We start from the raw sequence: 14,179 nt of genomic DNA on the forward strand, positions 1-14,179 counted from the left end.
CATGAATTCACACCTGAGAAGACAAAGGCCTGCATAATGAGCTGCATAATGAGCCATTCAGTCAGCTGTGTCACTGAGAGGGATGAGTTACAAGAAAGAATGTGAGGACAAAATAAATCTATATAATTTTATGTTTGTAGTTTATTTAGAATACATTTAATTATCCCACAACATAATTTAATATTCACTTGTGAGTGCAGTTAAACAGTTTATTAGGAAAAATCAAAGCTGACTTTCAAACTGAATTTTTTGCATCATTACTCCAGTCACACAGTCCTTCAGAAATCCTTTAAAACATCTTATTTTCTACAAAAAAAACATTTATTGTTATTATTATCATCATCATCATTATTATTATTATTATTATTATTATTATTAATGTTGAAAAGAGCTGAGAATATTTTTTTTAGGTTTTTTAGGGGGGGTTAAATTGAAAGAACAGCAATGATTGTTTACATTTGTTACAGTTACATTTATTGTTACATTTATATTATTTACATTAAGCTTTTGAATGGTATAGTGGTGTATATTGTTATTGAAACTTCATAATATTTCACTTGATTATACATTTAGTCAGGAATTATAGTTTGGAAAAAGTCTTTGGAAAAAGTCTAACTAGTAAAATGTTTACACGTTATGTGAAAACTAGTACAAGTATATAAATAAATAAAAAGAGACTTACTCATGTTTATGAACTCTGCTGAATAAAGTGCTTCATTCTTTTTTCTGAGGAAATCCAAATCTCAAATCCTCAACCACATCACATCTTTTTGGGGTGAATTATGTCTTATTCCTCTCATCGCGAAGCAAACAGTAGAATAATAAAAACTTGAAGAACAGTCTGCGCTGCGTTGTCTTCTGTTGTGTGGGCGTATTCAAAAGCCGCGCGCTTCAGTGAAACATTTGAATCTCAAAAGCGCGCTCGGCGCGGGGGCGTGGTCGCATTAGAAGATAATGAAGTGAGACGTGAAAAACGGACATCGCGTTGTTTTCATGTGGATTACTTTATCACAGAATATTTGTTTTCAGCAGCACTTGTTTAGTTTAAAAGTAGACATGTCAGGCTTTCTATAGATATCTCTCTCTTGTCTCTTCGTTGAGTATTCACTGAGTTACAGTTCATTTTATTGACGCATTTGTATCAGAAGATCAGCGCAGACAAAGGCTGCAGACAGCACTCCTTGTTTGTTATCTTTATTTTATAAGTGCACAAAGTTTTGTTGTTATTATGTCTGTATACAAAAAAAGTAGACCCTTTACAGATTCGATTGATGTATTGCTCTTATCTGTACGATCAAAACTGAAAGTGTTATTTAAGTTCTTTTTCGGGGTTATCAGGAGAAAATACCCCAAAACGCGTATACGCGTTAATCGACTCCAGAGGGTTAACCCCAGGGTGCCAGGCTGTTTGAGGGAAACTGTAAAGATGGTGGAACATATGGTGAAAGTGGGCTCCATGGTTGAGAAGGACTGCATGGGAGCAAAAGATTACTGGCAGAAGGTGGGTGGTCAAACCAACAAAGAGAAAGCTAATAGGAAGTCAACCGAACTCATTACCTCCAAAGACTTGGCTGGGTAATAGATTGTGCAACCTCACTTACTGATATCTCTCCTCTTGGTGCCTGTAATGATAAAAGGTAAGGAGGTGAAGGCAGTAGTGGACACCAGTAGCACTCACACCTTAATGCAGGAAAGCCTCTGGAGACAGCTAGGTGGGGCCACTTCCTCATGCATGACAGCTTCCCCGCAAAGGTTCATCATGGCGGATGGACAGGTGCACCAGGCTATTAACCAAAGTTCAGTCAGCTACAAGTGTGATGATAGAGTATGCAGGGTGGATACATATATAATGAAGGATGCTCACCTCGCTTTTCTCCTGATAGCTGACCTAGACTTCTTGCGAGGCACTGAAGCCCTATTGGACATGGGACAAAACAGATACAGTCTGGAAACAGAGACTGGTCCTACCTACTACCCGTTTTTAACATCGCCAATTACTCCTGGGTTGACTACTACATTGATTGCTGAAAACACTCACCATCATGCTGCTGTGACTCTTTACTATGCCTTACCTCCAACCTGGGAACCACCACTTATTACTCTGATCCCTGAAGTTGCTCCATGCTGGGACTCCGATAATCAAGAAGAGTTAATGAAGTTGATGGCTACCTGCTCGCGCTTCACCTCAAATGTCCTGGGAAAGACAGCGGTAGAAAAACATAAAATAATCTTGTCTGATGAAATGCTGATTAAATCCAGAGCATACAGAGTCTCACCCCTTCAAGAGGATGATAACTGAAGACCAGGTAGATGAGATGCTCAGATACCACATCATTGAACCCTCCTTTTCTCCATGGTCATCACCCGTTATACTAGTCCCCAAACCTGATGGCAGTTACAGGTTCTGTGTGGACTACAGAAGGTTGAATAGCGAGACAATACCTGATGCTTACCCAATGCCGCTTCTACATGACATCTTGGAATCCATGGATGGCGCCTCCTGGTTCAGCACATTGGACTTACAATCATGATATTGGCAGGTGGAGATGGAGGAAAGTAGCAAGGAGAAAACGGCTTTCATCACTACCAAAGGGCTATTCCAATACCGATCTATGCCGTATGGGCTACGGAATGCCACTGCTAACTTCCAGAAACTGATGGAAAGGGTCCTGGCAGAATTGAGTGGAGAATTCTGTTTTGTATACATAGATGACATCATACTACATAGACTCACCCAGGTAAACCTTACCATGAATATGAAAAAATGTCACTTCTTCAAACAGCAATTGACCTTCCTTGGACACATAGTCTCATCAAAAGGAGTTGAGGTCAATCCATCAAAGACCAAGGCCGTCACCCAGTATCCTCCACCCAATGACCTTAAAGCCCTACAAAGTTTCTTAGGGTTGGCAGGGTGGTACTACAAATTCATACCCCAATGTGCTGATATCACCGCTCCTTTAAATCACCTGAAAAAGAAGGGAATGAGATGTGTTACGTCCAGAGCCGTAAGGTTCTGTTTGTGTGTGTTCAAGCTGTGCTGTTTCTCTCTCCATCCTTGTCTCTCTTCATAGGATAAATGGTTTCCACCTGGTTCAGCTAATCAGTGCCCTGCTGTGATTGGATGCTGGGAGTATTTAAGCTGCAAACACCATCAGAGCTGTGTTGGTGGTGGCTTGACTGTGTGCAGCAGCTTTGAGGTCCCATCTTCAACCACAGACCTGATACTTTGTTGAACACGGTAGTGAACCGTGTATCTCCACCTCATATTGTGTGTGCTACTTATTGAAGTAGTTTTCTCTTTGTAGTCTCTTTCTATGACATGTTATGACTGAGATTCAAAAGGCAGAAGTAAGTGTTATCTTTAATGATTATTTGTTGTTGAGTTAATTCATCTGTTTTTCTCTTGGTTTATTGGAAGTCTGTTAGTTAAACCGTTATCTCTTTATTTGTGGGGTAAGTAGGGACGTGGGTGCCATTTATTTTGAATTCGATATTTTCTCCTGTTTATGTTAGCAAGGGAGTTAGCTTATTTTGCTGTAGTAGTAGTTTGATTTAAGGAGTAAGACTGATTATGTTTGTTGTTTTGGCAATACCCCCTTCTGATTTAGATACCCCTCTTTTTCTTTTTTCCTAATTTGTAAATAAAAACTACTTTCTTTAATGAGGTAACTGTGGCTATTGTGAAACGACTCTGGGTCTGGAGACGGGCTGGCTTCATGCTGTTGCACCTTCATTTCACCACCATCCATTTTTGCTGTTTCATTCCTCCCCTAGACCAATCAGGAAAACGTAACAAATGGGAGTTGACACCCGAATGCCAAGCCAGCTTGGATACTCTTAAACAAGCACTGCAAAACCCACTGGTCTTAATGCAACCTGACATCAATCAATAAAAAAAGTACAACAAGCCAGTCTAATGTCGTTGGCTGGGGAGGGGGATCTATGTGGCACCGCCACATAAGGAGAAGATTATTTATAGCCGCAGTTACCAATAGAAATGTTCTGCCAGTTATATGTTGATTGCTTTCTTCCTGTGTATTGTTTTCTCCCCGTGGTATTGCTGTGATTGACCCAGAACTATAGTATCGCAAGATTCAACTCGTGCCCAGTTGTCACGGGACATGTCATCAAGCGGACGGGAAGTGGGAAGTTTTGCTTTTCTTTATAGAATGCCAACATACCGTGTCGCTCACAAGTTTCTTTCTCCTTTTCCACGACCGTACAAAGAGGTTTATCTAACGTGTTGGCTGTGTTTTTCCCTATGGGCAATGGGACTATCTTCTTGTGGAGTATATGTTTTTTCTTTTTCTTTTTTTATGGAATACTTGCTGTGAAGATCATTTTAATCGCCAGTGGATTCGAGCTTCTGGACTATAAAGACATTCTCGGTGACACCGATCCGAACTCTTTCTTTTTTTCTTGATCATTTTTATTTTTGTATATAATCCACGGATGGGACATTGAGAAACTTTACACATACACACACTCACACACTGAAGACTTTTTATTAGTTCATTTTGGGGTATACTTGCTGTCAATATTGTATGTATAATACACTTTACTTGGCTATTGAATTTGGCTTGTGCGATCTCTTTGATACACTCGTTTGTATCATTTGTTCTGGATAGAGCATCTGGTGCTTCATTTAATTTTCCCTTTCGGTACTCAACCACAAAGTCAAACTTTTGCAGACAGAGTGCCCAATGGATCAGACGGCTAGTTGTCCTGATGGAATTCATCACCCACTGCAATGCTGAATGGTCTGTGACAATGGTGAATAATTGTGGTTTGAGATCTTTCTTTGGGCTGTCTAAAGCCCAAACCACTGCAAGGCATTCTTTTTCATTAGTTGAATAATGTGTTTCAGCTTTGTTCAAAGCTTGACTAGCGTAAGCAATAACCTCTTCCTGACCTGGTTCTTTTTGTTGGGTTAGTACTGCTCCCAATCCAGTGTCACTGGCATCTGTGTATACCACAAATGGAACCTTAAGATCATGATGGCCCAGAATGTAGGGTGAGGTCAGACATGCTTTTAACTGATTGAAGGCATGTTGACATGCCCTTTTTTCTTTAGAGCATTGATGGGTTCAGCAATAAGGGAGAAATGGGATACAAAGCGATGATACCATCCAGCCAACCCAAGAAAACGATGAACTTCTTTCAGATTCTTAGGCACCTGGTAAGATCTGATAGCTTCCACTTTGTTGGGATCTGCTGAAACACCTTTAAGGCTGACCACATGTCCGAGAAAAGTTAACTCCTGAAGACAGAATTTACTCTTTTTCAAGTTGATGGTCAAGTCTGTGGACTGTAGATGGGAAAGGACGGTTTGGAGATCATGAAAATGCTGAGTCAGAGAGGGTGAGTAAATAATGATATTGTTAATATATACGAAGCAGATCTTTTCTTTTAACTCTACCAGGACAGATTCCATTAGCCTCTGGAATGTTGCTGGAGCGGTTTTCAGCCCAAAAGGCATAACATTAAATTCATACACGCCTGAGGAAGTGATGAAGGCAGTTCTAGACTTGCTCTCTGGGTACATAGTTACCTGTCAATAGCCACTATTTAAATATATGGTGGAAAATATGGCTGCACCTGAGAGGGACTCCAGGATTTCAGTGAGGTTCAGCAATGGATAGGCGTTTTTCTGTGTTGGCATTAACTTTTCAGTAATCTACGCAAAATATCAAGCTTCCATGTTTTTTGGGGACAAACACAATAGGTGAGGCCCAGGCAGAATGCAAAGGTTCCACAATGCCCTTTTCCAACATTTCCTTTAACTGTTCTTTCAGAACAGCTTGTTTTTCAGGTGTCAAGCGATAGGCCCATTGTTTAATGGGTACAGGATGAGTGGTGTAGAGACAGTGCTGAAGAACAGTAGTCCTTCCATGCTGGTGAGTACAAACCTTGGGATTTAATGTGAGAAGGTGCAATAACTTCTGTTTTCTTTCTGATGATAGGTGGGCACTTGATACTGCAGCAGCTTTCAAGGTTTGGTCATCCATTATATCTGTGATACTAATGGAAGTTGTGGTGGAGGAATAGAACTGAACAACAAAAAAGGCCTGGTTTGAATTTTTGTTGCGTTGTCTCCTTTTTAGCTATGAGGGTCTTACACCTGGAACACTAGCTTGGCCCAGTTTAAAAAGATACTCCTTGTGGGGAGCTGCCTTAAATGAATACTTCCTGTCTGGTACATTTATTTGTGGGCCAGTGGAAAAGATGAAGTCCAAGCCTAAGATTACAGAGTTACCCAGGGCTTTGGAGGTGAGAATGACAGCACGTACAGTGAAGACTTGGTCATGAAGTATGATCTATGTATTTGTCCATCCTAAAGGTACTTCAGCCTCATTTTTGGCCAGACAAAGTGAACCAAGGGACCAGGGATGGAGGTTGTCATGGTGACTGAGCTCCTTCCACAGGCTCTCATGAAGAAAGGTATAATTTGCTCCCATATCGACAATGGCCTTTTCTTTCCAGGCTCCAGTATTAATCGGAACAACTAACTGTTGAGGTACAGAAACAAATTTGTTAGAATCAGTGTAAGGGAATGTTTCAGACTCAGTGGTTGACTTTGAAGGAATTGTGATCTACAATTTGTATGTTATAAATGAGAGGATTCGTGAACATGCAATTTTCAGCACTGCATTGCTCAACGCAGTGAACACGTGTTATAGCCTAATAGAAACTCTGCTTACACTTGCACCTGTTAATTGTTTATATTTTTCTATTAGTTCATGTTGCTTTTATGCAATAGATGAATAACAATTTATTTGTTTTAGATATTTTATGTTTAGATATTTCTATTTTGCGGAGTCCTGTGAATAATTTTATTCTCCCACATTCCGCACACACATGAGTCTCTGCACTCGCCTACCTGTCTTCTCATGCGCTGCACTCTGTTGCATCGGTCAGGTCTTGCGGGAGCAGGTCTCTAATCCACTGAATGTACTTGACTCGACAGTGCATGTGCTACATCCTTTTTACAATCTAGATTATAAAACACTGCATTCTGTTGGCAATGTAATGCGGCAGTAATGTATAGAGACCTCGGCCTGTAACTATACTCTAATTATTATTTTGAAAATTATAACGCGTTAAATTACTCTGTTACTAAAAAAGTAATCAAATTACAGTAACGCGTTAACCACGCTCTTTAAGTTCCACCATGCTGGCATAGTGAGAGGCATTGGGTCTAAAGATGCGGGCCGAGAAAGGTTTATTCAGATCGGGAAAGAACGGCAGGGACCATGGAGGCAGTGACTTAGAGCGCAGGAATCGCTCATCAAGCTTGTTCTACGGACACTCTTCCTGCACTTCAGTGGGCCAGTCAATGTTTAATTTGGCCACAGCTCTAATCACCACCTCCAACAGTATAGACTGTGGTGGCAAGTCCACAGATTCATCTTTGTTGGTACCCTCATCATCCTCCTGCTCAGAGAAAGATAAATGGAGCACCGAGCCCTCTCCAGGGGCAGAATAAACCGTTTCCGAATGTGCTTCCGTTCCCTGAGAGAGAGCGCTGGATCTGGCAGGTGAGGAAAGAGAAAAGGACCTGCCCGTCTCTAATCCCTCTGCCACATCCATTTGCGAATCCCACAATCTGAGTCGCAATCTCTGACCACGATCTCTAGTGTTCCTGAACCGCGAGGAAGGCTCAAGGAGGGCACTCTCCTTGAAAGACTCTTCAAGGAGAGTGCCCTCCTTGAAAGACTCTTCAAGGAGAGTGCCCTCCTTGAAGAGTGCTCTTCGGGATCAGAGCATCTCCATCGTGAGTCGAACACAGTGTGGGTAGCCCTCGAGAGCTGACTGAGCGTGCTCCATTCCCAAACATAAAAAAACACAAACGCTGTGTATCCCCACCCATAATGAAACGCGGGCAGGGAGGAAGACACAGCCTGAAAGATTGCTTGACCATTTTCTTGTCTTTGCTTGCCATAACAACGATAATACGATACAACTTTCAAAGACAGATAACAATAAATAGAACGAACACACATAGAGCACTTATACACACACATATAAAAGCACTGCATCTCCACCGCATGTGCTTTTATACTTCCTGGTCCCTATGTCATCCCCGCTGGTGACGTCACCCGGGATTCTCTCGGATGGATTACAAATGTGTTTTAGAGCGCACACAGAGGCGTTCCCAAAGCGTTTTGCAATGCAGCTTGAGTTCCTGAAGGGGAACAGTAGTTCTGGAAATACAACGTATGAAACATATCAAGCTTAATATTCAAACTTCATATGCACCCCAAATAGGCTGCTACACCACTTACCCTGCCATGCAGTTGCAATGACCTGTCATTACACTCCCGTCCATCCCCCTAACCAAGGTCTAATGGAGCTTTTCAGTAACCTTCCATGGCTTCACATCACAATGCAATACATAAATGTTGCTCATATTTCACCTAATATTTTGTACCTAATACATTTATTTCATATTATTATTGACAATACCTTATGAAAATTAAGCATAGTTTTACTATAGTAAAAGTGTAGTAACCATATTTTTTGTCATATTGATTACCATTTGTATAACCACAGTTTTACTACAAATACCATAGTTAAACTATCCACGTTTTTTTTTTTTTTTTTTTGGTAAAACCAAGGATAATTTTCTTCAGGGATACTTTCATATTATTTTTATATCTTTTTATTTACGTTGTGTATTTTTGAAAATGATTAGGCTATTAATGTTACCTGTGTTTTGTCAATGTCAAAATTCTATATATTCTATATATATTCTACATAATTTTAATATCAAGAAAAAGTATGACAGACATTTTTCAGGTTTTTATCACTGTATTAAAATTATGCATAACAAAATTACAAATGTTTACTTTTACAAGCTGTCACATATTTATGGGCTTGCTGTTAGCTGTCTCTTACCTGGAGACTTATTAAAAAAAAAAAAATGTCTGGAAACAATACCTCTCTGGCTAATCTGTTCTTGCTATTGGCTGAGTAGAAGGCAGATGTTAATTTCATTACTTTAAGCAATTCAACAGTTTGGATTAGAGAGCATTTAATTATGTGCAAAGAGCATTAGATTATGTGGGAAAAGATGCTGCACACTGAATGGTATTTAATATGTTTGTAAAGTCATGTAGACTACACCCATAACTCTTTTATGCTTAAAGTTTTACCTGATTGAATTATGTTTTTATACTTCATGTTTAGGCGTTTTTTTTTTTTTTTTTTTGTTTGTTTGTTTGTTTAATCTTTTGCCTATGGCATACCATAGATCATGGCTCCACTCCACTGATCATGGCTTTTCATGGTTGTGGTGCATGCACTTAACTCAGAGTCAGCCTACTCAGAGTGGATTGAACTAACACAATTCAGCTGTTCTGAAACAGAAAACTCAAGAGTTAAAGTTTCAACTCAGAGTTGGTTGAACCTCCTTGTAAATAAAGTATCTGAATGATGCAATGCTGACTGACATAGCATTTATTACGGCAGCCTGTAGAAACTATAAAATGCATCTTCTGCCTTATTCTGTGATTTAAAAAAAGGGTAGTAGGTATACATAGGCAAACCATTAAACTGACAATTAGAAAAATATAGAAAATAATATTACAGAAAAAAAATGTTTTCATCAGATTTCTTAGCCAATTAAAAAAAGAGATAAGGAAAAACTGCCATCCAACACCAGATTTTGGTGTCCAAATGTTAACATGTATTCTCCCAGCCTCATCTATCACACCTGGTTCAACTTATCAACTCATTACTGAAGAATTAAAGAAATGAAGTGGGTGTGTCAGATATAGGGACACATACAAAAGGTGCAGTGCTTGAGGGTACTCTGTGGACAGGTATGAAAACCACTGTGGTAGATGTTTCATTGTCAGGGCTCACCATTCCTATGTAGCCTATAACTTTATGTAGAATTCATCCTAAATGTGTGCTTACGCACAAAAGGTTTTAAACTTATAAAGGCATGCGTATGGTAGCCTAAGCCTTGTCAACGGAAGATTGTCCATACATGAATGTCCACCCGTCTCCTCCCTGAAATAACCATATATTATAATGCCTATAGTTTTACTATGCATTATGTCATCTGCATATCATTTCCATGAATATTCCATCCACGTGACACCATATTGCTACAGATAGGCTACAATACCTTAGGAAAATGAGATGGGACATTCTACAGAAACGACCACTTTTGGTATGGCAAAATGTATTTCTTTTTCTAACATTTAAACTTACATTAGACCACATTATTAGATTACATTTTGACTTTATGAATACATATAAATGACAGCTTAATTATTTTTCTTTTTAGCTTTTTTGTGCAATTATTTCAAGACCACATGTACCATTTTTTTGTCACTGGTGTTACCTTCTTTATCAATATTAAAAGATTTTATGAAATATTTTTTCATGGTATACCCACTAAATTAAGTAGTTTAATCAATTTGTATTATAGTTTTTTTTTTTTTTTTTTTTTTTTTTTTTTTTTTTTTTTTTTTTTACAATTCCCTAACAATAAATAGGTCATACCAGTGACGTCAACTAAAAGCTTCATATGAAATCGTGAGTTAAATTAGAAATTTTCTGATAACTGAAAAGAAACAGTGGACTTAACATGGGCCTATTTTCAAAGATCTTTAGAAAATAGGAAGGAGGAAGTCAAGTGATGTCTTTAGTGTGATTTTTATTTCAAAATAACAGATTTTTGGTCAAACTGTAACACCAGTGACACAACTTCAGGGGACCACTGTTTTCATTATATATTTTATAATATTTATTCAGCATTTATATCATATATTTGATAGTTGTGAATACATTATTGTATTTTAAATGGTAGAAAAACTGCAAAGTTTTTGACTGCAAAATAAAGCACTTTCCCTCTGTACATGGCTGTGGGGACAAGCAGTTTTGTGGTGTTTGGAATTCTTTATAATTAATTGATGGTGCAAGAAGGTCTAATTGTTCAAATAACACATTGTTTTATTTAAAATATAAAGAAAATTATTTACATATTTGCGTGTAGTTTACTTTTTATAAATCCTGATAGGTGCGTGGAAAATTGCATGTGCAAATTTTACGCAACGTTTATACATCAGGCCCCTGGTGTGGCTGTACAGGAACATGAATGAGAAACTTGTTTACAGATTTGCAGACACACCCGTTTTACACACGTCACTCAACACAGCAGCAGGAAACAGGAATCACATGATTCCAGGGAAAGAGAAACTGAAGTGTAATTAAGCTGTTGTGTGTTTGTGTCTCTGTATTCTTGCAGTAAAATGGCAGAAGTCAGATTTTCTCAGGATGAGTTCACCTGTCCAGTGTGTCTGGATCTCCTGAAGGATCCAGTGGCCATTCCCTGTGGACACAGTTACTGTAAGAACTGTATTACAGGCTTCTGGGATCAGGAGGATCAGATGAGGGTCTACAGCTGCCCTCAGTGCAGACAGACCTTCAGTCCAAGACCTGCTTTAGCTAGAAACACCATCTTGGCTGAAGTGGTGGAGAAATTCAAGAAGACTAGACTCTCTGCTGACTGTTACGCTGGAGCTGGAGATGTGCAGTGTGACGTCTGTACTGGAAGAAAACACAAAGCCGTCAAGTCCTGTCTGATGTGTCTGAACTCTTACTGTCAGAATCACCTCGAACAACATGAGAGTTTCTTTAAAGGAAAGAGACACAATTTGACTGATGCCACTGGACGACTGCAGGAGATGATTTGCCAGAAACATAACAAGCTCCTTGAGGTTTTCTGTTGCACTGATCAGAAATGTATATGTGTGCTGTGTATGGACAAACATAAAAGCCATGACATTGTATCAGCTGCAGCACAGAGGACAGAGAAACAGGTATTTAAATCTATACACTGATGAAATATTGCTGACACTTAGCCCCATTTCATATGTGTTTATACTGGCACCCATGTTAACAGCTTACAGTATTCACACTGTGTTCATCAGAAGAAAAGAATAGCAGCTGCAAGAAGAGTTTCACTTTTTGCCGAAAATACACTGTAAACCTTTATCAACACAAGCTTTTATGAAACTGGCTTTAAGCAACATAAAATAATGGAGTGAACTATTCAACTGTTTGACAAAAATATATTTTCCTCACTCAAAATTTAAATGCAGTGACAGATGACTTTCTATTCAGTAACACAGAAGACCTTTCATCATTTATAGCTTCACTTTGGCTTGAGTTTGTGAAGATTTAAATCAGATTTCACAACAATCAAGGTTGAAATAGTTGTCAGTGACTAACTGCCAATGAAAATTCATGGCAGTTATTAACAGAAAAACTCAATGGAGTGATCCATACATTTTTCTTTTCTACGTAGAGCTGCAGCTCTGCTACACACCAGAAGCACTGTCAGTGTGAACCTGTCAGATTCACTTTTGAACCTACAGCCTTTGGTTATCAATTAAAATAAGTAAACTTTAAACTGCCCACACTACTTTTACTAGATTGATCTGTTCACATTGTAAGGCTAGAAGAACCTCAGACACTGTGATCTCCTGAGAAACGGAAAATACAAACACAGTGTAATACAGGCATTTGTTTGCACATCTCACTGAGAGAAGATACGGGTGTTGGAAACTCAGAAGCGAAGATCAGGAGACTCTTGGGTAATCTTCAGCAGAATTCTTTCTTTATTGAGAACGCTCTGCTTAGCGCTACAGTCACCAAAAGTCTAACCAAAGCAGTGATACTTTGGAGTTTATATACATTTCAGGGGGAGGGATACATAGAGGTGGAGACAATTTAAACAAAGCAAGCAAATGCAATACAGGTATCAGCCCGACACTGGGAAACTCCCAGCTTTGTCTCATCAGCATAACAGTGTCATTTAAATACAGAGGTGCCTGACAGTATCAACCATACCTTCACATTATCATAGAAACAAAGGCACAGCTGTGCCTTGAGTTTATGGTCAGGAAGAGCATACAAAAGGTCAATGTCTCAGAAACCTTGGCTGCTTGACTTGATCATCTCAGAATGTCATCATCTTAACCTCAAAATGTAAAAACACAATGTACATACTATTACATTGGAACCTAGATTTAACATTTTATAAATTTGTAATCCCACACGGGAAAGCTTTTTTCTCAATTATTATTCCTTCATGTTTTATGCAATATTCCAGTTTTGGGCATAAATTCGCATAAATTCGCATCTTTGGATGGAAACATAGCTACTGAGAATTTGATGTCTTAAATGGATTATATTTTAATTGATTATGTAATTGGCATGATACATGTTTAATTCTTTTTACTCTGAAATTACTGGTTCTATTAGATTATGTTGTATCCATGTCACCGCAAATCTGCATCAGATTAGTAATGGACTGATGTCCAGCTTTAGGTGGAGCATGGGTGTTAGAGTACAAGAACTCTAACAACTTGTCACAGGTTCAAGGGTACTTGAAAAAAAAGAAATTTCTTCCATTTCTTCCATTATAGGTTAATGGAATGTTGCTCAGCCAATCTTACCTCTGTTTACTTTAATGTTATTCTAATTAAGTGTACATGGGAAACCCTGGCATGACTAAAACAAAAAATCTATAAGAGAAAGTAATTTTAGTTGTCTTATATCAGTAGTAGTGGCCAAGACTTATGTAGCAAATTAGCTCAGAAGGAAAATGTCTATAAATACTGTAATTACAACCAATTAAAATTATCTTTATCAGCTGCCAAAAGTAACTGTAGCAGAACTGATATTACAATCAACTAATCTGTTCATCCAGCGAACATTCAGTGTAATTTCATATTAACTCTAAGAAATCCTATATTTGTGGCCAAAAAAAAAAAACTTTTTATCATATAAATGTCTTTGATCGACTGATTAAATGGAGTTCAGCTCATTAAAGGGACCACATAATCCAAAGTCATGTAATTGCACACAAAAGTTTTATTAACTAAAACACTAACATATAACTAGTCCAAAAAAACATATACAAACACTCACACATGCATACATGGGGAAAAGGGGAAGTAGAAATTAATGAATAAAACTTTACATAAACCAGGGAATGAAGCTATGACAGTGGTAAGTCAGTTAACCACCTAAGCAGAACCATCAACACCTTGGTAACAAGGGGTCCACAGCTTAGGCTAAACCTCTGTTACATTTGGTTAAATATATGGTACTTGCATTGCCTTGGCCATTGAACAAATTTTTCCTTGTTCAAAAT

At 38.5% G+C, this 14,179-nt stretch overlaps 1 protein-coding gene across 2 annotated transcripts in view; it reads left to right on the forward strand.

Annotated features, from left to right (window-relative positions):
* The first annotated feature begins 11,252 nt into the window (after positions 1-11,252).
* LOC109070143 (E3 SUMO-protein ligase RanBP2-like) overlaps positions 11,253-14,179 on the forward strand; it is a 44,157-nt gene continuing 41,230 nt past the window's right edge. For both annotated transcript variants that reach the window (XM_042746651.1, XM_042746652.1), the window contains exon 1: positions 11,253-11,837. In XM_042746651.1, the coding sequence (XP_042602585.1) occupies positions 11,268-11,837 (570 nt within the window). In that variant the 5' untranslated portion in view covers positions 11,253-11,267. The remainder of the gene's footprint in view (positions 11,838-14,179) is intronic.

The sequence above is a fragment of the Cyprinus carpio genome, chromosome B20 (genome assembly GCF_018340385.1).
Source record: "Cyprinus carpio isolate SPL01 chromosome B20, ASM1834038v1, whole genome shotgun sequence".
Classification (NCBI taxonomy): Eukaryota; Metazoa; Chordata; class Actinopteri; order Cypriniformes; family Cyprinidae; genus Cyprinus; species Cyprinus carpio.